The sequence below is a fragment of the Agrilus planipennis genome, unplaced genomic scaffold (assembly GCF_000699045.2).
Source record: "Agrilus planipennis isolate EAB-ADULT unplaced genomic scaffold, Apla_2.0 scaffold174, whole genome shotgun sequence".
Classification (NCBI taxonomy): domain Eukaryota; kingdom Metazoa; phylum Arthropoda; class Insecta; order Coleoptera; family Buprestidae; genus Agrilus; species Agrilus planipennis.
In genome coordinates, this window is record NW_020438963.1 from 639,124 (window position 1) to 662,121 (window position 22,998).

Consider the following 22,998-nt stretch of genomic DNA (forward strand, 5'->3'; position numbering starts at 1 on the left):
AAACCTAACCCATAGCTAACCAAATTAACAAAAAATAATTTTTTTTATGGTTCATATTGCTGCAAATAAAAACAGTACCTTATAGAACAATGCTTTAATTACGTCAAAAGTTCATGTCACCTTGCGGCGTTTATATCATACAAATAGAAATTGTCTTGAAGCACTGTGGCGAGCGCAGTTTTGGTCGTCCAGATTTAAAAATTGGTTAAAAAAGATCAAAAATTACTAATTGTTTCCTTCAATTTCGCAGAAACATCTTATGTTAATATAAATTGTCCTAAACGTCTCCGTAAGGAACGAAATTTTACGTGTTCAGATTTAAAAATTGGTTATAAAGGACTGGAAATTATGCATCATTTCAGTCGTCCAAATGTGGAAATAGATTAAAATAGCACTATAAATTATGAATAATTTCCTTCGATTTTGCAAAAACACATTTTCGTCAAAACATATCATCTTGTCTTGGTTACCTTTAACATAGAAATATAAATTAATTTAACCACTATAAAGATAGAAATTTCTGTCGTCCAAATGTGGAAATTGGTTTTAAATGGACTAGAAATTATGTATAATTTCCTTCGATTTCGTAAAAACACATTTTCGGTAAAATGAATGTCACCTTACGACATCTTCTCGCTCTCATGTAATGTAAAAATAAATTAAATTGAACCACTATAAAGAGGGAAATTTTTGGCGTCCAACTGTGGAATTTGGTCAAAAAAGAACTAAAAATTATGAATCATTTCCTTCACTTTCGCAAAAACAAACTTTCGTCAACATCAATATTACCACATTCAATAGCGCTTTTGTCATACAGATGTATGTTGACTTAAAACAATTTAAAGAGCAAAATTTTGCGCGTTCGAATTTGAAAGTTGGTTATAAAGGACTGGAAATTATATAAATTATACACATTTTCTTCAAAACGCATGTCGCTTCACGACATCCTGCCGCACTTATTATATGGTATAATTTGACTTAAACCATTGGAAAAAGCTAAATTTTATGTTCTCAATTGTGGAGCTCATTAGAAGAGATACTTAATCCTGTCGAAACAATTGCAGAATATTAAATTCTTATCTAGCAATTTTTCAAAGCGTGTTTTATTTTATTTTCGTATTGTTTAACAATTTTTCGTAAAATCCGATCATCGGCACAATTAGTATTATTATAATATATTATTGTATTATTATTACAGTCTATTAGACAAGGAAAATAGGTGTAATATTTATTTTCCCTTGAAGTGTTTCTGTCATTAAAGCATCAAATCTGGTTTGTGGCAATAAAATAAAGTATCGACATTGAGGGTAGTTATCGTTACAAAATTTGTTGATGCTCTGTAATGTTGACCTTCTACTTTCGTTGTTAAAGAGACAAAATAAAGACAGTATAATGTAATAAATGTAGTGGTTTCCGGTAATTGTTTTCTTTCCAAGCAGCCGTATCATTCTTCTTTAATGTATCGTTGGCAACAATAGATTGTTTTGTATTGTCAGTGTATACAAACTAGATTGTCATGTAGGGTTTTAATAACGGAAGTCACTATTATTACATAGAATATTGTTTGGGATCTTGGATTAGATAATAATAATTTACATTCTATGAAAATGGACGTACGTACGTACATAGGTGTTATTAGTTGAGAAGGATTACAGGTTGTTGGACGAAATTACAGTGGATTTCGTTTATTGTGAGTCCGGCTATATTGACCAACCGTTTAATATAGAGTAATTTCAGTGTTAAGTTTGGTTATCATATTAAATTCTCTGTAGGAAAGCTTGAATATAATGACACCGTTTAAAATGACATATCGTTTGGTATCATATCCGGCTATAGTGGCCCAAATGATTAATAATAACATTTTCGCTCATTTTTCTGACCCTTCTTATGTATATTGACATTACAATTCATCGTTTTTTCTCTTTTTCTGTTAACAAATATATACAATGTGTAGTTTTTCTCTCTATAAAACTAAATAACTAACCAAAATAGAAAGTTGCTTATTTTCTAAGCCTATGCTTTGTATGACGCCCGCTTAGTGTCATTATAAGCGGATTCTACTGTAGTTAATTTACAAATTAATTTTATTCGGTCATTAAGTGTATGTTTGTATTTTTAATAAAGTAAAAGAATGCAACCGGTGCAGTTCTTACAAACAATAAGCTCCATAACTATACGTTTAAACATTAATTCTACATTAGTACAAAATAATGCTTTTGTCCTAGTTATAATACCTGTTTATTCGTGTATTTTACAATAAAAGAATTGTTTTTCGGTTCTTCAATCATTTTCGTTCTTCTGTACACCAAAGGAGTGGCAAGGTTGGGGCGTTTTTGTTTGTTGAAGTCGTCCAGCTGTGTATGTATAGGAATTATTCAACCGCAGTCACATTCTTGAATGTCTTACCATTGTGAGTTTGGTGATCAAATTGTTTCAATATTTACAAACTTCTACAACTGCTTCTAAAAATGTGAATATATTAAAATCAGGATATGTTTCTTTATTTATATCTTGAATGTTGCAAGCTTATTTTGATATCAAATGTATTCTAAAATGTCGAATTGTTTTATACCTAAAAGGCTAGTATAGGGTAATTGTAAAATGAAGAATACGGGATTTTTGTTATAATTTGTAGCAACTTATAAATGATGTTCTCTCCACTGCTCGAGAAATAAAATAACAAGTTAGATACATAAAATGAACTTCTACAACTTTTATTTCCATTTTCTGGTTTGTCTCAATTTTATATGGATCAAGTAAAAGAAAATCTTTCTTACTCCAAGTTGAATCTCATCCAGTGAAATATTTAATAAACGGTTAGGCATTTTATCAGAATCGAACTGTAAATTGTTATTAAATTTTGTTTTTCTAATTAAGACATCTCTGTGTAGAAATAAGGGTTTAACTTATCTGAAATTATTTTATTTTTTATTTTCTTTATTTACTTGAAGAAAATGGAATGCTTAATTTGGTGCATCTGGATAATTTATATTCAGAAGAATTTTAATTTGTATGTGAAATAAATTACAAGACAATATCTACTCGAAGGAATTTGGAATGCATAGTCGAAATTTAATTCCGGAATCACTTCAAAAAATTAAATTATGCTAACTTTAAATTACAAATACATGACTTTTCGGATATTTCCGGGGTTAGTTTCTATTTTCGCTTTAGCCAACGAAAAATAATCATGGTTATCGTAAAGTACGATTTTTCCTTTATTTTCCTTTCTTGAACGAAACCTTTTTTGTTTCTGCAATGTTAAACGTAATTTTATTTGTTTATGTTATCTTTCGTGTTCGGGTTATCAATGGTTGAAATATTAAAATATCAGTTCGTCTTTTCCGTGCATATCATGTGAATGTTACACAAAATAAATCAATAAAAGAGACCCTGCAGTACTGTTGGAAAATTATGACATTTAAGAAAACCATACACTAGTGGCGAACTGAGAACCGAACTAGGGATTGTTGTATGTTTAGCAAAAAAAAATATGCTAAATAGTGATGCTTTTAACTTAAGCACTACTGGCTTTGTCTCGTATGTTTGATTGAAATATATCTTAAAAATGATTGACTAAAACTGTGAACTGCTTTAAATTAGTTTATTATTTACACCTTAACAACTACAATTTAACTCTCTTGATTACTGAAAACTAATGGCTAACTTATACAATGTATTTGATGTGACCTCTCAACAGGAACTGTCCTAAAAACTTATTTTTCTATGCTTGTCACCCTTATTTGATTTTAAACTTCTCCCAGATGTTGCCTTTTCTTAGAAGGTGACAATATCGACACCCTGCCGCCACGAGTTCTTACCGACCCCTCAATAAAGCAAAAAGCTGTTGTTTAACAGGGATATTCGAAACACTTTGACATTTTTTAGAAGTGGTTAGTTTTAATTTGTAATATTAATATGAAAATTCATTTTGTCGAATTTTTTACCCACTACGAGCTACCTCAAGTTAATGAGGGAAAATTGTTGCTTTTGTTACACCCTCGCAGGGAATCGAACCCGGGACCTTTGGCTTTACGCACCAATGCTCTGACCATAATGGGTACAAAATGAATTTTCATATTAATAGTTCCTAGGGATATTCTGTTACAAGCTGTCATGGAAGGACGGCATCATCATTTGAAAAAATCCGACGGGGCATAGGGAAATACCTTCGTCCATCTTTTCAATAAAGCAATATAAGTTTAATAAGTGTAATTCAGATAGATGTGGTTGAAAAAATATGTTCAACACATTCAACTTGTCGCCTTATCTGTATATAATGAGGAGAATCGCAATTAGGTACTATGGAGAATACCGTGAAATTAAAGATTACATCTTTGTCTGGAACGGATGTTTATAGAAAACAAGACACAGGCTTGTTAATTTTCTTGAAATTGCTCCAATAGTCTTTCTGCAGTGTTTTAATTTGAAGGAACAAAGAACGTAGATTTTCCTTTTTTGTATCTTCATTTGCATATTTCTAACAAAAGATCCGTTCCACTGCAGTTTCTTTAACTAGGGCTTTTGAAGGGCCGTGAGAGAAAGAATTACCTTTGTGTTTAGTAGTTTGCAGAAGTTCCTAATGTGACACACTTTTTTCTGGTGTATTCTTTCCAACATGCAGAAACGTGACAAATATGCACTATGAATGGTGGATATACAAAAATTATATAAATGTATATGCAATTCGATTAGTTATTGAAGCGAAATGGGTGTTTTTATTGTTCATATAATTTAACTGGGATTATAATTATGAACAGGCAATTTAACAAACAAAAAATTAGGTAAATGGGGGTTTTCATTATTTGCAATATAAGTAAACAAATATTGCAAGCTTATTTATATTTGATACGGATGAAACATGAAAATTAAGTGAACATTTGTATATTAGAATGTTTCCGAGAATGTAATTGATAATAGAGATAAATTTATTTACGGCCCTGGTAGAGAAATACGCCAGGCAACGCTGCACTCAATCAGCTGGTGGTTAAATTTGTTTTGTATTTCTTTGCGCGTGAATTGTTTATTTGTTAGATTAGATTGTGATTCAGGGTGTTTATGTGAATATTAGCCAAACTCTAGTAGCCGTTTATTCTTTTAACCTTGTATGAGCTAATCAATGTGTAGTCCAACAAACTAAATAATTCAACAGTATAACGTCAATTATTAGTTCAGGTAAGTCACTGTAGAACAGTTGTTACAATAATGTGACATGATACGTAATTACGGGTTTGAACCATATCGCCGCTGTAGAGACGAAATCCTTGATTTCAAAGAAGACAATCCCCAAAATAGTACACGCGAAATAGCAGAGAACGTTGGTTCCTCTCATGTGACACTGGCAAATTTTAAAAGAGTAGTTGCTGCATGCTTGAAACTGATTTTCAACCGCGACTGAATTTGTGGCTATGGTTTCGAAGGAAAAGTGCTGCAGTCTAATTTTTTTCCATATTAGGATGTTGCTTACAGATAAATTTGCCTCACGCATTTTAGTTTTATAATAATCACTATTGGTGCGATGCATATAGTAAATCCCTTCAAGAACTGTTTTCAGTAAACGTGTGTACATTCTCATTCCATGTAGTTGTAGAGTTCGTATCGCACTACGCTATTCGGTAAACATCTGTTGCCAATTCACGCACAGGACCGGCTTCAGATTTACATTAATTTACATTATTTAATAAAGAAATGGCGACTATATTTGTCTCATACATTAAATCTATTTTATGCTATATGATATAATATGGAGTTGGCATAATTCGCTAGAGAACTTATTATTCTCTGAATATATGTGTAACTGATACGAATTTGACGTTCGTGCGATAATAGTATTAGTTTTTGTAACTTAATGAGAAAAATGAGGATTATGTTTACATTCCGGTTGAGTAGGTGGAAATTTATTTCGCGCTCCTCGTACGTATACATTATTAACGCGAGACCATTATAAGTTTTGATATTCTTGGGATTGTCACTAGTTAAAAATGTCGCATTTGTATGAGAATCTTAACATTTGTATCAATATGAGTGACAGCAAAGGTTAAGAAAGAAAGAAAAGAAACAGATTTTTCGAGATTTGATCAACTGAGTTTGGTACACGTTACGACAGTTTCTGTTTTACAAGTACAGTGACCCTTCCGAGACCTGAAATAAATTTTCGCGAAAGAGAAGGAAGTGTCCGCTTAAGAGAGTACCTGTAGTGTCATATAAACGTCAAATAAATGATACGCATTCTATTTTTTTTTGTAAGTAGTTAGATAGGCATATGTTTCAAAAATGTCATAGCTTTTCATTCTGATGAGTTTAAATTACGTCGAATTTTACTTTTAAAATCATTTTAACGCAAAAATAGCTTACAACTCCTATACTGGCCAACTCACTCGGGAAGTCCCTAAATTACTGCCGTATATATTAGCAGGGAGCGAACATCATTCGCACATGTAAGGTCTGTACTTAGGTCGACGATCAAAAGTTTATGATGTGTTGTTCTTTTTGTAATGCGGTATGCGGCATACTTGTTCAAGATAGAGTCCGCATTGAAATGTGCATAAATCAACGCCTGCTTCATCATCCAATAAAATAAAAAAACAAAACTTATTGAACTTTTAATGTGTAAAATCTATACTGACAAGTACGTTTACTGTTAATGGTATTTTTTCATTAAAGGCGTTTTAGTTTCCTTGTATATCATTAAAATTTTTATTTTCATGTAAGCTTGTGAGCAAATTGACTGTAATTAATAAAATAATAATGTTGTAAACATTTTACTAATGATGAAATTTGTTGTGACATAATTACCGCCAGTGTTGTTATTGCCTCACTTTTTCTTTATAGCAATTCTTGTTTATTTCGTATTGTGTTCAAAAGGCTACAGGCGCGAGTTGTCCTATTAACACTGATTTATTCATGGTTATTTATAATATTTTATTTAAATCAACGTCATAATTTTATTAAATATAGCGGAAATCTTGAATCCCCAAAGGACGGAGAAAATTATAATTGTTGGCATTACATAAAATACCAATTCTTTTAAAAAAATTGGATCTATAAATATTAAACCTAATAATTATCAAAAGGAAATTGTTTTGGTATCAAAACGTATATCTTACAGTGATGGACCACCTTCAGTAATCCGCCCTATATCTATTAATATATCGGAAGATTATTCATTTATTAAAAAAATTACATCATTTTAATAAGTACCTATACCGTTAATCATTATCGTAGTTATTTAACTTTTTAAATATTGAAGCAATTCTATACTCCATTTTATTTATATCGAATCATCAGTTAATAAACAACTTTACATAACATACTCAACCGGTTTGGTGTAAATTCCCTCTGAAGTATTTTTATTGTTATACATAAATTCCATCCAATATTTTAAGATCCACATCTCTGTAAACAAAAGAAAGGATATGACCATGATAACACTCGCTTCGTTCGTATTGTCTTTGCCTACTGTAACCTACCTAAGACAAACAATTGCATAACTGAAATGAAGTTTTAATTAAAGTGCAGGTATACATGTACATATCGCACTGAATTTACAGTGAAATGTAGACACGGGAAGAAATTTACGTTTTACATTCTAATCAAGGTAATTTTGAAATTTTTTTGTATAGATGTTTAGAGTTTTTGTCGATATTTAACCTACCCGTTACACTTTTGTGTTAGATAGAGTCGTTACTTCGAAAGCAAAATGCTTTTAAAAAATCATTGCTAGTGCAGACAAAACATTTTTGTGATAATAAGTAAGTACAGTTGTTGTTGTGATGTTTGACCCCGGAATGGAATGTTAATGACTACACTAATTAGGTTATCGATTTTCGTTAGTACAGGCCTAAAATAAACATTAACAAATTTTCGAAAAAAAAGAAACTTGAAACAGTATTTATTTATACAATTTTTTTTCTGTAACATAATTTTATTTATTCATAATTATAAAATTGTATAAAAAAGATGATAACTTCTTTTTAGTTGTAGCATATGATAATAGTTTGCATGTCAGTTTTCTTTAAATGTTTAAGTCACTTCCTTAGTTTATATCAATATGTAGTTTGAAACGGGATTTTGAAGAATTCTGTTGACGTCAAACCATACAATTTTTCAAGAAGTCTGCATTATTAATGACATATAGGTCACGCTGTACAACGTAAACGCTTCACCCCTTTTCCTATTCCGCAATTATCAACGTGTAGCGGTTAAGGATTTTCCACTGGGTTAATACTCGAACCATTTTCTGTTCTGACCTTTGCAGAAATTCATACGTATGTAGGTCAAATATTGTTTGAAAGATATTGATATTGACTGAAAAATGTAATCTCAGCAGCGAATATGAATATTAACTCGTGGTTTGTATTGTAAAAGAAAAGTGAGGTTTTTTACGTTTTTCGGGGCAATTTTTTCAGTTTTTCTGTTCATGAAAGAATATTTAAAATAAAAAAAATATCGAAATTACTATTGACATTATTCCACACTTTATCCTTTATGTAAATACGTAAATGGTTTATACATATGTAATATGTATGTTATACTATATTTTCCCCGTGGCTTCGCTTGCGTTAATGTTCTAAATACGTGTCAAAAATCATCTACGACCACATATAACTAACTTTTTCTTTCACTCGGGAACAGTATTTTTTTCTCTGGATAAAAGGTACCCTATGTCCATTCCTGTACCTCTCGACAACGTGTCTACAAAATTTCATGATGATCGGTTGAGTAGTTAAGGCGTGAAATTGACCACATTGAACCAATTTTTCTATCCCTCGGAAACAGTATTTTTTCTCTGGATAATAGGTACCCTATGTCCTTTTCTGTACCTATGACAATGTGTCTACAAAATTTCATGATGATCGGTTGAGTAGTTAAGGTTTAAAAAGCCGACAAACCAACAAACTGACACTCGCATTTATAATAGAGTGGAATTCGTTTATTATGATTCCGTCTATATTGAACAACCGCTTAATATGAAGTAATTTCAGTGTTAAGTTTGGTTTTTATATTAAATTCTCTATAGGAAAGTTTGTATATAATGATTCCGTTTAAAATGACATATCGTTTATTATGACTGATTTTCAAGTAATCATATCCGGTTATAGTGACCCAAATGATTAATAATAACATTTTCGCTAATTTTTGCGACCCTTATGTATTACAATTCATCGTTCTTTTTCTTTTTCAATTAATAAATATATACAATTTGTAGTTTTTCTCTCTATTAAACTAAATAACTTACCAAAATAGAAAGTTTTTATTTTCTAAGACTATGCTTTGTATGACGCCCGCTTAGTATGACGTGTTTGCCATTTCCCTTCGATTTCATTATAAGCGAATTCTACTGTATTAGTTAAAAAAGTTTTCATGTAGACTGTTTTTTATAAACTTTAACCAGATGGTATAAAACATTTACCTGTAAAATTTGTACCTAATTGTGAAAGCGTTTCCGTACGAGGTAACACCCTAGTTAATATCAGATGTGTACGATTAACGGATAATTGAAAATTGCATACGTACAGTTGGACAAGAGCGTGTTATTGCTCTGTTATTATTACGGTGTAGTAATTGTAATTCTTCGACAATACGATAAAGTTTTTTTTTGCTGTACCTAAGCTAGCATACATTTACGTTATCGGTCGCTGACCATCGCATCGCATCCTAGTCATTAGTGTTGTTAGCGGTAAATAATTTGCGCTTGTGTACACACACAAATTACGGATGTTAACTTTTCAAAGTTGTATTGGCTGCTTCCACAACAAAACCTATTTGCCTCATATGGCGCCTTGAGAGTGTTTTAAAAAATTTAATCGGTATTTTCAAATCTATCTAAATGCTAACAAAATCTGTTAGTTTTAGAAGCCATACCCATTAACAACAATAAAAGGAATAATATTTTTATCAAGCCGGACATTTTTAAAGACCGAATTCACTGCCTCATAACGAATAAAAAAAATCGACCACAAGTTTTCTGTTGATTGACAAGTTTACCCCAAATGAACTGATGTTATCCTGATTCGGGTCTAAAGGCCGTTGTCGGTTGTAGTTGGTTCCTAACGTTTCGCTAGCACGAGTGGCAGTCTTTCAGAGGTCTTTCCACACAGCGCTCGCATTGATATCCTAAGTACTTCTCAGAGATCATCAACAAATTTTTTTTATCCCTCGGGAACAGTATTTTTTCTTGGATGAAAGGTACCCTATGTCCTTTTGTGTACCCCTGACAATGTGTGTACATTTCATGATGATCGGTTCAGTTGTTAAGACGTGAAATTGTAATAAGCAGACTAACTTACATTCGCATTTATAATATTAGGATTATTATTGTTCATCATCATCATAAAGTCATCAATCCTAAGACTGGTTGGACATGCACCTCCACTCCTTCCTATCCTGAGCTAATCTTCGCATTTCCTTAAAACTGGAACATCCTACACCTTTAACTATTTGCAGACAGTAATCTAATCTAGGTGTACCTACACTCCTCTTAACACCTATTTCTGCCTCTAATATGTCTCTGAGTAGACCTTCATAATTGAGAAGTTGTCCCATCAACCTATCTTGCCTATTTCTTATTGACTTTCAGTGTCCTCTGGTTCTCCTATTCTTTTTGGTACCTCTTCATTTCTAACCTTCTCTATCCACGGTATCCTCACCATTCGCTGGTAACACCACATTTCTAACCTTTTTTTTTCTGATGCGCCTATTGTCCATGTTTCGCACCCGTACAGCGCCGCGCTCCAAATATACACCTTTAACTACCTTTTTTGAATTTTTAAATTAACCATTCGCGAGCATGGAAGTGACTTTTTTTTATTGAAGGCGACACGACCCTGCGCTATCCTCTGCTTTATATCTCTACTACTCCTTTCGTCCTGACTTATCTGACTTACTAGGTACCTAAAATCAGCCAATCTTCTAATATTTCATCTCCTATCTTTACATTCACTCTCCCTGCTTTTTCTTCCCTTGCATATCAGTATTTTTGTTTCACTTTTATTTGTTTTCTTACAATACTGTTGTCAATACCGCTTGGATTTTATTTAAAGTTATCTCTAACTCCTGATACTAATACTGTTAAATCTAAGCATACCAATCTTTTGTTAATTAATATTAACTGAACTTTTAAACTTGTTAAACCGTTATTACTATGTAAATGTATAAGAAGTTTTGGTGATTTGTCGTGAATACTGACAGTGACCAGCCTAAATAATAAAAGTATTTTTTTTTGTATGTAGGCCATTCTAGTTCTTATAAATTTATTTTGTGAATACATTCACTACATCACGAAACACCTCCCTTACCCTTAGTAAAACTGTTTGAGTGGCCTATAGGTTTCGGATTGTGATCAATACTGAAGCATAAGTCTGACAAAATCAGTCACGAACTGTACCAACGCAACATGGCAACTGGCCAAATTACTGATTAATTAATACACTGTTGTATCAATAAAACAAATTACCTTATTGAATGTATATGTTAAGTACTGCATTTCTTCTAATATGAATTTTATCTTAGAAGGGCTATTAGTAATTAAGTATTAGCTAACTAACTGCAGTATTTCGCAAAGATGAACTTAAGAAAGGCAGTTACCTGCTTCGATTTTACAGACAGACCGTTCAATTTTATTTATAGATGTATACAAGATTATAGTGCAACACACAATTGTGTTGAAATTGGTAAATATAATATTATTTACCCGCATTTAATATTAAATATGCTACTTCTGCGAAATAGGTTCTTAATTTGTTCTAGTGATCTCATGTGGGGGAACAATGCCAGATTTTTGTTAAATATGTCTGCAAAGCATATGTTGCAACTAATTCATGTACGCGATATGTGGCATCTTTGTATATTTTATGTTTCGTGTCTTATGTGAATCATTTTTTGGAAATCGCTGGAGAACCTTTATAATTTTATTCAGAATGTTTGAAAAACATTTAGTAAACAAAAATATTGCATAAATATCTTATCTTAAGCATCTATGTTATTGACAAATTTCTTCTGTTTTATGAACCTTGCATTATGAACTTGTTAATGCTGTAAGTGTGAAAAATTGCTCTAATCTCTCCAATTAACCAACGATGTGTTCTATATTTAACTTTCTTTATTATAAAAGCGACGTTTCGACTGTCTATTTCAGTCATTTTCAAACTCGAATTTCTATCATTACTTACATCTAAAGTTGACTAGTATCACAATTGGTCTTAACAAAGGTTTTCGTATTATCAGACTTTATCATAATCTTTGTTAAGACCAATTGTGATACTAGTCGACTTTAGATGTAAACAATGATAGAAATCCGAGCTTGAAAATGACTGAAATAGACAGTCGAAACGTCGCTTTTATAATAAAGAAAGTTCAAATATAGAACACATCGTTGGTTAATTGGCGAGATTACAGTCATTTTTCACATTTTGAATTTTGAACACCAACAAAATTAGATTCAAGTAATAATTTAATGCTGTAAAGTTTACAGTGGTGTCAATCTTTTTGTGAGAAACTGTGTTTTATAGAATCAAACATTACACTGAGAAAACTAAATTTTTATGACAACGCAAAAATTACAATTTGCGATTGTAAATGACTGAATTTGTCGTAGAAATAGTAGAATTTATTAAGTAACTTGTAATAATCTCAATTTTGACATGTTATTATTTCAAGTTTNTAACTCAAATACCTAGTAAATTTATTTCTGCTACGGTTTTATTTTAACAAATTCGGGTCCAAATTGTAATTTTTATTATTTTCGCTTACGAAGCAATGGGCTAGTGGGATAAATTGTAAATGTCGCTTTAATATTTAGGTAAATTTTCCTTTTTCATTTTCTCCGTGTAGAAAATTAGTATACATTGTCAAGCTATTGATGTTTTTAAAACATACCTTTTACGATGTCAGTTAAAAAATAAAAAAGTAGGTTGACTGAAGAACCAAATGCATACTTCGACGTTTCCATTAGCAGTACTTATCATTTACTAATACATAAAAAGGCGCAGGGGTGAAAAAGATCGCAAATGAAAATCTGCACGCTTAGCTACCGATTACAGTTTTAAAAAGCTTTTATGCTATGACGTCTTAGAACATTGTTTAATATGGATAAACAGATAATAGGTATTTATTTGAGGTAACTTATAGTGGATAAAATCAAATTAATATTTAATATTAACCACTAGGAATTTCAATGTGTTTCATGTAGTAGGTAGTAGATACATTTTTTCTAATAGAAGCTAAGTGCAAAGCTGGTTGAATACCTAATTTAATGTGTTTTCAAAATATGTAGTACTCATTAAAGTTAGCAGTTAGCCTTAGCAGGACGAATTAGAGCTGTATTCTTTCTCTCTTTTTTCTATCACTCTTCAAGCTCCAACTAGAGTCACCATCGATTGAAAATTAAATAGCGCCTACTTCTCTCATTTTCTACTTCCTGTAACGAGTTTCCGTCGCATGAAATTACTCAATTTCATCATGTCAAGTAATACACATCAAAAATATTCAGAAAACTACATTATGAATGGTGGTAAAATATCATGCACAGGGTGCAGAATACGGCACTTCTGTTTAAAAATGTTTCTTGCACACATAAATTGTATTAAGTGACTGAAAGTCTGGATTTTTTCGAAATCCCATGATTAATTAGAGACACAGAGGATAAAGAAGATCCTAAATGAAAATCGACACATTTAGTTAGCTATTAACATTTTTAAAATGCTTTTGTGGAGTGAAGTTTCAGAAGGTAATGCATGCATTATGCATTAATGCTCTGTAGTAGGGATATAACCCGACTGGAATTTATAGGGGGCATGCCCCATGTAGTGTGTGGGACTCATGTGGCGAATGAAGTCCATGCCGATGTAGGGATTTCCCCATAGATTCCTCATGAAAATCCCAATAAAAAAAAGTGATGATACTAAAATGAGGAACCCTTATGGCTTTTCATATGGGTCTTAAGAGGGGCCACCTCATGGGGTCCACAAGAGCTAGTGTGGCTACCCACTTAGGGACCCTACCTGCACCCCCCTCAAAATTCTAATCTAGAGTAGGTACTACTAATTCAATCTGTAGGTCAGCAACAAAAGTTGTCCACAAATATAATTCCGCGATCCAGATCCAGACTGCCGAAAAGTTTTTGAAGGAAAGTTACTCAAATAAATTATTTAAAAAATATTTTTCGGTAGGTAACAAAATCTGTTTAATCTTTGGGCGCCACCCTTACCATTTTGTGGAGGCAAAAATTATGTTTTTTTAGGCTTTGATGAAAATTTTCAAAAACAACCGGACCCACCTAAAATTACTATGCAAATTACACCTGGTCTAGAGACTCCCCCTTCTGATATAGCACATCCAACTAAAATTTTGTTCTGTAAAACCTTTAGTTTTTGCTTTAAATTTAATATTATTTGGACAATTTTCTACTTTGTCCTGTCAGTTTAAAACAGTAGTTACCTCTCAATTTAGAGTGAACGATTGTAAAATATTTCTCGTAATTTATTATGATTACTTTCTTGTTTGATAGATGATTTTTGCGTAAATTATGACAATAAATTTTCTCTTCTTTGTATTGTGATCATTTAGCAACTTCTTTTACGATAATTTAAGCCTTTTTGTCTCAATACCCATCTTTCATAGTCACGAAAAGCATTAAATCTTTTGGAGAACTTTTGACTTAATGCTCCAACATTGTTTGTACCCTTTTTGGGCCAGCAACTTCGGATGTCCGATTTTTGGCAAATTGAGTCATGGTATACAATGTTAGTATTCTGTAATTGTACGATTGTCAGAAATGTATACAATTTTACACATCGGCATGTGTCCAACAAAATTATGAACAAATTTCCAACATGTAAATTATTTGATATCTGTCATAAGTATGACCATTAGCAAGTACCCACTTATTTGTTTACTATGGCATCTAGATTGTGAGTCATTTACATTTATTTTAAAGCCCATAAAAAATTGCCCAAAACTTATGTAAAGTTATATTTTTTTATTTTAATTTTCTTTTAAGTATTGCTCTTGCATTTCGGGTCAAAAGACCAATCGACAGCAGTAGTAGGCATTATTTTTAATAACTATGCTTAATTTTAATTGGAATTTCTGCATCTGAGTGTATAATGCTCTCGTTCTTCGCGTTTTCCATTCTAACGTGTTTCAAAATTAGAACTCGACACAAATATGCACACCTAGAAAATGAACCTGCATTAAATATGGGATTTGTGTGGACGTTCAAATGTTGCTATTTGTATATGGTTTGAGGAAAACCTCAATAATTTCACTTCTAGAAGCGTCTGTTTCTTCTTTTTAAAAAAATTTTTAAGCACATATCGCTATTTTAAATAAAATGAGTTCTGTCTCATTTCAAGGACAGTTTGCTTAGATGTCTAGATTATATTTTGTACAATAATTTAGTTATTGTGTAAATCTATGCGTATATGTTTATGTTTAGTATTATTATTACCATAAAAAATTCCACAAGATTCCTTAACTGAATCGGTTGCTTTATTTGGTGAAAATCAAATAAATAAGTCTATAAAAACGTAGAATTATAGTAACGATTACTACGAAGTAAATTATGCAATAAAATAAACCTGACCATGAAATAAAATTAGTAAACCAAAAATTATACTGTTATAGTTTATTGAACTTCTACAATTTTTAATATTATGTAATGTTTTTAAAATTATGTATTGTATTGCATTGTATTCTGTAATGTAATTTTTATTCCAAAATATTATTATTTTATATTCCTGCTTGGTTTTAACTAACGATGTTTCAAAAAATTTACCTTCTGAATCACAACTAGTTATTATTTTATGGAACCGGAAGCAGATGCTTTTAGAATGCAAGAACACCGGAAGTTTAACAGGTATATTTTGAAAGTGGAGGTATATTAAAAATTTGTCATTATTCGGTTTGATTTCTGTATTTTGCTTAAATTTGCCGTGCAAAAAAGTTGAAAAGTATGTTTTTTATTGTCAAATAGATGTAAAAGTTCTAGAACAAATTAAATGTGATAATGACTTATGAAAACATTTTTAATTAGTTACGTATTATTTATTACTATTATCAAATTGGATATAAAAAATATCCCATAATCGACGTTTCGCCTTCATCAAAAAGCAAAACGGCGATTGCTGGTTTTTATGATTAAAATTTACTAACCGTGGAATTTGTATAGAAATTTAGAGAGTAGTGGTCTATCGCGTACACGTAGGTAATTGGTATTCTGGTGATTAAAATATCATAAAAAGCAATTGAATAGACAACGGATGAAGTCATTGTTATTTTGCAGTCGTCGTCCCTGTAGTGCATATTTAATTAATTCCACTTCAGTGGATGAACATTAGATGTTTGAAAAATTAAATAATATGTAGGTACTGTGTAGCCATTCTATTTTGTAGTCAAAAAATATTGACGGAAGTGGCAGTTCTGAATTAAAAAAAAAAAGAATTTGTCTTTAAAGTTGTGTATGTGCAAAGGAGTGTTTGTTTGCGTCCCTGCCGACCCAATCATTCAAAATTGTCCAAGTTCTTCTGTGGTTTCCTTAGGCAAATGTTGATGCAGTAATATTCCACATATAATCCTTCACTTTTTTCTTGGTATTGTCTTATTGTCTTCTGTCTATTCATTCTCATCTTAATCGCCATTCACATATTCCCATCATTCCTAAAAAATGCTAAAGAAGGTCTTCCGCCCTACCGTTTTGCGTAGTCTGGACTATCCGCCCACCGGCATTAGTAGCTGGTGAGAATGAAACATCCTAATTTTTTCTATCAGAAACCGCATATCTTTTGGGAGGATACCGGCTTGATTCCACGTACGCCTAGCCTGTTCCAAGTTTTTCTGTGGTTTCCTTAGGCAAATGTTGATGCAGTAATATTCCACATAAAATCCTTCAACCCTCTGACGTAGTCTAGAGGGACTGTCCACACACCAGCATTAGTAGCTGGTGGGAATGGAACAACCAAGTTTTTATTTCAACAACCGCATATCGTTTGAGAGGATAGCGATTTGATTTCACGTGCGTCTAGCCTCTTCTAAGTTTTTCTCTGATTACCTTAGGCAAATGTTGGGACAGTCACATTCCACAGATAATCTTTCACTTTCTTCTGTCTTCATTTCTTCCGTCTCATCATTCTTACTTCAATACCACTCACGTATTCCCACGATTCCTAAAAGAAGGCTGAAGAAAATCTTCCGGCCCCAACCCTCTGGCGTGCTCTGGTGGGACTGCCCGCACATTAGCATTACTGGTTGGTAGGAATGAAACACCCAAGTTTTTTTTCACAAACCGCATATAATTTGGAAGGATACCGGTTTGATTCTATATGCGCCTAACCTAGTCCAAGTTTTTCTGTGGTTACCATAGGCAAATGCTGGGACAGTAATATTGCGTCTCATTTTTCTTACCCCAATCATCACCCACGCATTCCCCGCCTGAAGAGGGTCTTCCGTCCTACCCTCCGACATAATTTGGACTAGTATTAGTAGCTAGTAGGAATGAAACACCCAAAAGTTTTTAAGTTCATAAACCACTGCGTGTGTCATCCACGAATTTTCGTTTAGTCGATACAATAGTTAGGTTTAATTTAAGCGCGTGTTGTTTCTTTGTATGCTAATGAATTTAACAGTAGTTTGTTCAATTGTTTATTGTTGTTTGCCCGAACTAAATTCACCATAGGAAAAAAATTGTATTCCCTTTCATTATTATTTGTCAAACGAAAAACGTAAATTGAATAAAGGAACGTCCTGTGGTATTTCTATTTAAACAGTAATTATGGGGTGGCTGCTTAGGTATATGTCTCAATCTAGTTTTAGTGCCTATAATAGTGAAGTAGGTGATTCACGTGTCTTTTGAGTTTAATTTCCGATTGCAACATATATTCGTTTACTTAATTCGCTCAAATTGACTACATATGTTTATATTGATTTGTAGTTATTTATAGTATCTTCTATTTGCCTGGTTTATTTACTTCGATTGATTGGCTCCATTAATGATCCCTAATTAATTAGTGTTTTCTTTTCTATTTCAGATTTATCGAAGAATCGTTTTAGCGAACTTCCAGAAGAAGTGACGACGTTTTCTTTCTTGGAAAGGCTTCAGTGTTACCACAATGCCATCAAATATATTCCCGATACAGTTAGTAGTCTTCAGTCTTTGAATTACCTCGATTTAAGTAGGAATCAACTTACAGCTTTACCGAGAGAATTGTGTCAGCTACCCATTCAGGTAACTACTATACTTAAATTTGTTTTGACGAACATTAAAAGATTTTAACATTTTTATACAAGAATTTGGTTTGTTGATCATCATCATCATCATAATTTTTTTATTTAATTCGGTACGTGAACGGAAAATTAATGCGCTTTTAAGGTATTTTCTCATCATCATCATCATCTCATCATCAGTCCTAAGACTGGTTGTACACGCACCTCCACTCTTGAGCTTTCCTATCTTGAGCTAATCTTTGCATTTCCCTAAAATTAGAACAACCTATATCCTTAACTATTTGCGAACAGTAATTTAATCTACGTCTACCTCTACCCCTCCTAACTTCCGTTTTTGCTTCTAATATGTGAATGACTAAACCTTCATGCCTGAGAAGGTGTTCTACTAACTAACCTATCTCCCCTATTTCTTATTAACTTCCATAGAGTCCTCTGTTCTCCTATTCTTTCTAATACTTCTTCATTTCCAACCTTCTGTATTCATGGTTTTCTCATCATTCGCCTGTAACACCACATTTCGAACACTTCTAACTTTTTCTTTTCCGCCGCGCTCACTGTTCTTGTTTCGCACCCGTACAGGGTCGCGCTCCAAACATACACCTTTAAAAATCTTTTTCGAATTTCTAAATTAATCGTTCGCGATCATAAAAGTGACTTCTTTTTATTGAAGGCGGCTCTATCCTGCGCTATCCTCTGCTTTATATCCCTACTGCTCCTCCCGTCGTAACATATCTGAATTCCTAGATACCTAAAATCTACTACTTCATATTTTTCGTCTCCTATCTTTACATTCGCTCTTTCCCTAGTTTTTCTTCCCTTGCATACCACTATTTTTGTTTTACTCTTGTTTATTTTCATACAATACTGTTTTGTCAATACCGCTTCCATTTTATTTAAAGCTATCTCTAGGTCCTCCTTGCTAGATGCTAATACTGCTATATCATCTGCAAATCTAAGCATACTAATCTTTTGCCCCTGTATATCTATACCTACAGTTGTACTGTCTTTAATGATGTTAATCGCGTCTTCGATGTATAGATTAAAAAGTAGCGGTGGGAGTGTACATCCCTGTCTGACTCCCTTCCTAATATTTAGTTCTCTACGTTGCAGCCCCATCTCTGTAACTGCCTGTTTATCTTTATACAAACTAAGTATCACTCTTCTATCTTTGTAACTCATCCCCCCATTTTTAAGTATATTTTACATCTTGGCCCATTTAACATTGTCAAAAGCTTTTTCTAAATCTACAAATCCTATGTATGCAGTTTTTGTTCTTTTTTCTATCGTTTTCTCTGTTGTTACCCGTAAAGCTAGAATGGTCTCCCGCATTTCTGTATTTCTTCTAAACCCAAATTGATCTTCCCCTAATAGTTCTTCCGCCCTTTTTTCCATTCTCCCCTGTAGAATTAAATTAGAAGTACAATTTTTGTAAAGAATTTATTGTTTTTTTCAATATTTCACGGTGAAATACTTAATAAAAAAGTTAATTAGGGACGTATGGTACAACTTTAAATTATTAACGCAAATTATGTGTTGGGGGGGGGGCACTAATATTGCTATTACAGGATCAGATTTGCTTTTCTCAATTTTTCCTAATTTCTCACTCCTTAAGCTTAATTACAATTATAATGAAATGGATTAATCCATATAGATTATATCAACTTACCTGGTGGACTCCCGACATTACCATTGTCCTGGTCTCGTTATTGCTCATCAATGTGTGTACATCATTTGCAATTACACCTATAATAATATACAGTTGTGTATTACTGTGTACTTTCTCCTAATTAACGGATTCACGTTTCGTGGTTATGACTCATTGGTTTATTACAACCCTAATAAATAAATTAACTATTGGTCAGTGCTTTGTAGTTTCTACTTTTAGCTATTTCAATTGGTAAAATTAATCTCGCAACTTATTTAAAGGTATGCAAGTGCATAAAGCTGATGACGAAAAGCATAATGAATAATGAGGAATCAGGATGTTTAACACAAAGCGGAAGTCAGCCGCTATAGAAAGATTAGTAGATGCCTATATGCAATTGCTTCTGCATAAAGTAGAGTTGTTACACATGGGTGAATAAAATTGATACGAAACTAATTTTCACTTCGAATTTAGTAATTTTGCTTTTCAAAAATATTAATTTCCGTGTACTGTTACGGTTTTTTAATTTTATATTTTATCAAAAATCACTACTAAATTGTACAAGCATATTTTCTTACAGACAAAATGTCAAGGTTGTGCGCTTATAAGGTAGTAGAATTTCCTGTAGTATATAAAAATAGCACCACGAAAGAAAATTCGTAGAACTTTATGTCAAGGGTGCGCTATCCCTTATTTAAAACGAACAGCTGGTAAAATTTAGTGCGGACTTACTTGTGACTATAATTAATAGAATTCAATGAGTTTTGGAATGTTTGCGTTAAATAAAAAGGCAAAAGAATTCATCAACTAAAAATGTAAATTCGGCCGAAAAAATTACTTTTACACGTTTATTAAAGAGAACACTTACTTAGTAACTTAGTTATTGAAGTAAAATAAATATTTATCATCATCATCATCATAAGGTCGTCAGTCCTAAGACTGGTTGGACACGCACCTTCACTCTTTCCTATCCTAAGCTAATCTTCGCATTTCCCTAAAGCAAGAACAGCCCACATCCTTAACTATTTGCGAACAGTAATCTAATCTAGGACTACCTCTACCCCTCCTCACTTCTGTTTCTGCCTCTAATATGTCTCTGACTAGACCTTCATGCCTAAGAAGGTGTCCTACCAACCTATCTCGCCTATTTCTTATTGACTTCCATAGAGTCCTCTGTTCTCCTATTCCTTCTAATACCTCTTCATTTTTGACCTCTATCCACAGTATCCTCATTATTCAGAATTATTAAACTACAATACAACAAAACATTATCAGAGAAAGTATAAGTTTCTTTAGGTAGGGGTATATTAACATGTAATGATGCACTAATTTTGTTTATACATTTGAAAAGCCTTTGCAGTAGGAATGTAATGCTAATACTTTCAGATAATCTAAAATATTAATTTTTCCGTTGTCAATAATAAATTAACTAATTAAGAGACCACCTACCCCTACCCCCTGTCGCATGATATTGTTGTTATAAAATTGTATTATAAGAAAGTTTGTAATAACAATCTAATCATGTTCAGCACTTTTTGTTTGTTTATTGACAATGAGTATAAACCGGCTGAATTTATAATTTAATTTTTGAGGGCCACAAAACCTTTGAATTTTCAATTGCTGAAATTTGAAAATATAACGAATGAAAACGATAAAAAAGCATTTTTGCCCTGTAAACAAAATCAGTATCAGTAGGATAGCTGATAGTACAACTTATGCTGGAGCATACATCTTATTAAAACATATGTAGATAGTTTCTGAGGGCTACTGCTTTTAATATCCAGGATGTTTTTGTTTAAACAAAATCTTTAATTAAAAATCGCCAGTTCTCATCTATTCAAGTTGGAAAAGTAATTGCGAAGAAGTGGACGGTTTTAAATTGAGGTGTACAATTGGTTTCATATACATACATTCTAATGTCATGTTCTAGGTCATAAAATTTTATTGAAAATTTCGCTAGAATTAAAATGTGCCGTTCACCATCGATAATAATTAACCATCCTCTATATTTGGCTAAGTTAGTAACTAGGTATTATTCTAAAAAGGTCTTATTCTATTTTTTGAAGTGTTTAATGAAAGTAATATTATAGTTATTTAAGAAAAAAAATATTTCTGTGAAATCAAGTTTCATTTTTGTAGGTTTTTGTGCCAATTTTGCTACAAATAATGTACACAATGTAGTTTAAATCCAAGTTGTATTTAACTTTGTTATGTGCTATAAATTTTGGTGTACTACTAATCTGCGCATACAAAGTTGTAGGCAAAAGGTAATTTTAAACAAACGCATTGTTTAAAAATGCCATTTATAATAGTCAGTATTACTTATGTCACTTTATGCCAATGGCTAGACGTGAAAAAAATTGTGAATCATCCTAAAAATCTACGTATCTATCGTTAGTTGTTTTAAACGATGTATTTTTATTCTTTTTTTTTTATAAACGCTAATAAGTGTCAAGGAACTCGGTAATTGCTATATGTTTGAATAAGGACAAAACCTTGAATTTCCGGTGTAGAAGCGTTGTTTTCATTACGTAAACATTTTACGAGGCTTTGAATTATAAAGCGAATTATTTTTGAATGAGTCTGTGTTGAAATAAATGTATCCTACAGTGTATGCGGTTTACAAAGTGTTCAACAATATCTAAAATTAGAAATGGAAGTAATAGCGCAGATATATATACAGTGTATATGTATAAATTGATGACTATGAAATTTGTACTAGTTTATTAAAAAAAAATTATAAATTGAGAAGGGAGCTATTGTGCAGCATAGGACCCAATTTAGATGGGTCAGACGGAGTGAAGGTAAAATAGAAAACAGGTGGAATATTATTGCCTCATCATTTGCCTAAATCCTAAATGATCGATCTAAGGTAATCACAGGAAAACTTAGACCAGGGCAAGCTAAACCCTTTCTAATGCTACGTTATGATGTACGTAATCTAGAGGTCCTGACCATTTCAATACTTGTTCCAACAGTACACCAGGATTAGCACCATAATATTGCTTTCGTCTGGAACTGTGAAGTGCGCAATTCCATTTCCATACAAAACATTTTGTGTGTTTCATAAACTTGGGGACACTGCCGAGATTAAGCTTGCACAAATATAAAGAATGAATTAAAAAAAGAACTCG

General features: G+C 32.3%; 1 protein-coding gene across 2 annotated transcripts in view; it reads left to right on the plus strand.

Annotated features, from left to right (window-relative positions):
* Nucleotides 1-22,998, plus strand: part of LOC108739207 (leucine-rich repeat and calponin homology domain-containing protein 1) — a 41,383-nt gene that overhangs the window by 6,255 nt on the left and 12,130 nt on the right. For both annotated transcript variants that reach the window (XM_018472999.1, XM_018472998.2), the window contains exon 2: nucleotides 18,024-18,220. In XM_018472999.1, coding sequence (XP_018328501.1) covers nucleotides 18,024-18,220 — 197 coding nt within the window. The remainder of the gene's footprint in view (nucleotides 1-18,023; nucleotides 18,221-22,998) is intronic.